General features: G+C 53.1%; 1 protein-coding gene across 2 annotated transcripts in view; it reads right to left on the bottom strand.

The window, feature by feature from the left end:
* Positions 1 to 1,612, bottom strand: part of GAB1 (GRB2-associated binding protein 1) — a 125,721-nt gene extending 124,109 nt beyond the window's left edge. For both annotated transcript variants that reach the window (XM_008585347.1, XM_008585349.1), the window contains exon 1: positions 1,511 to 1,612. In XM_008585347.1, the coding sequence (XP_008583569.1) occupies positions 1,511 to 1,582 (72 nt within the window). In that variant the 5' untranslated portion in view covers positions 1,583 to 1,612. The remainder of the gene's footprint in view (positions 1 to 1,510) is intronic.
* Between the last annotated feature and the right edge of the window lie 46 nt (positions 1,613 to 1,658).

Below are 1,658 nucleotides of genomic sequence, written 5' to 3'. Positions count from 1 at the left end.
ATATCTCTCTCCCCCCCCCCCCCCCTCTCTCTCTCTCTCTCTCTCTCTCTCTCTCTCTCTCTCTCTCTCTCTCGCGCGCGCGCGCACACACACACACACACACACACACAATCTTCTCTTTAGAACTAATAACTAAAAAAAAACCACTGCCTCTCTCAAACTTTTGGAATAAAGTAAGCATCTTTACGAGGATGTTCAGGCAAACGGTGATAGATGGAAAGACAAGATTTGGAAGGATTCAGCATCTCTAGAGAGCTTTCTTATGATTTGTGGTATCAAGTCCTTCAAAGAAATTAGTTGTCTATAACAAATCCTGGCAGAAAGTAAACTAGAAACTCACTCGTGAGTCGTCAGTGAAGTTAAATACTGCATTTTACTCTGTTCTATGCAAGCAAACAGTGACTAATAGGATTAATTGGGCTCCAATACCGGGTGTAGATACCTTCAACAAGAGACAGGTTCCATGAGTACAGGTAGTAAATTTATATTTAAGGGGGCATAAATTTTGTTTTTGGAAACACATCTTACCAGAAAAATATTTGCTCCAGATATCAGACAAAAGTATCATGTCTTTCCTTAGCAGGGGGCAGCGACGATAGAACCAACGGACAGGGGAATAAGACTCCAGACCTCTGAACAGGACACAGATATCCACTAAAGTAAGGCTAATTCTTTCAAGAAATATTTTTCCTAGCAGTTGAAACGGTTTACCACATAATCAGTATCGTGTATCAATTACACAAATACCATTTAAGCCACGCTGGTGCCCTGGGAAAGGATCACAGCAGAAATCCCTTCAGCCTTCAGCTGTCCCCGCCCTCCGGCAGGGCTTGACAGCGCGTCCAAGGCGCCCAAACACCAGCCACCAGGCTCCCCCCAGCGCCCTCCTCTCGCAGCAAACCGCCAAGGCTCTCGGGCCGAACTCCAGCGTCCTTCAATTCAAAACCGCGAAAATGTGAACCGGGCTAAGCAAACGGTAGAGCGCGTAGCAACTTTTCTTTCTTTCCCCTTTGCGCGCATTTGAGATGCTTGTGTGTGTTTCTCAGGTCCACAGCCCGCTCCCCGCAACGCACCTCGCGGGCCAGGGGAGAGAGCGCGCCGACCAAAGGCACGGGTTGGCGACTTCCCAAACCTCAGCGGCTTTCCTAGTGCGGGAATGAGTACACATCAGTCCTATAATAATGAGATGCAGATATAAGGAAAGGAGAAGGCTCCTCTCCCCATCGCACCCCACCCCTGTTAAAAGGAATAAGAAAAACACGCAGCGGCCGTTTCGCTGGAAAGCTGGGCCCTCCTGAGCGGCGAGCAGGCCCGCAAAGCAGGCCGTCTGAAGCCGCAGGAAGAAAGCTGCCCGGCCGAGGGACGCCAGGGCGTGAGTGTACAGCACCCGCGGGGCCGGGGAGGAGGCCCGGGGGAAAGAGACCGGGAGTAGGTGAAGACCAGCCCAGCGCACCGTCAGCTGAAGCCGCCGGCGAGCCGGCCGGGGAGCGGCGACCGCAGCTCTACTTACATAACGCTTCAACTTTTTCTCCGGGGGGGACTTGCGGAGCCATCCCGAGCAGACCACTTCGCCGCCACTCATGGTGCGCGCCTCTCGGGCTCCGGGCCGGGCCGCTGAGGGGCGGGCGGGCGCGCTCCCGACACAGCCGACGACTGAG

Source organism: Galeopterus variegatus, unplaced genomic scaffold (genome assembly GCF_000696425.1).
Source record: "Galeopterus variegatus unplaced genomic scaffold, G_variegatus-3.0.2 Scaffold3534, whole genome shotgun sequence".
NCBI lineage: Eukaryota > Metazoa > Chordata > Mammalia > Dermoptera > Cynocephalidae > Galeopterus > Galeopterus variegatus.
The sequence above is the reverse complement of the archived record's forward strand: the minus strand, read 5'-3'. Positions and strand labels throughout refer to the sequence as shown.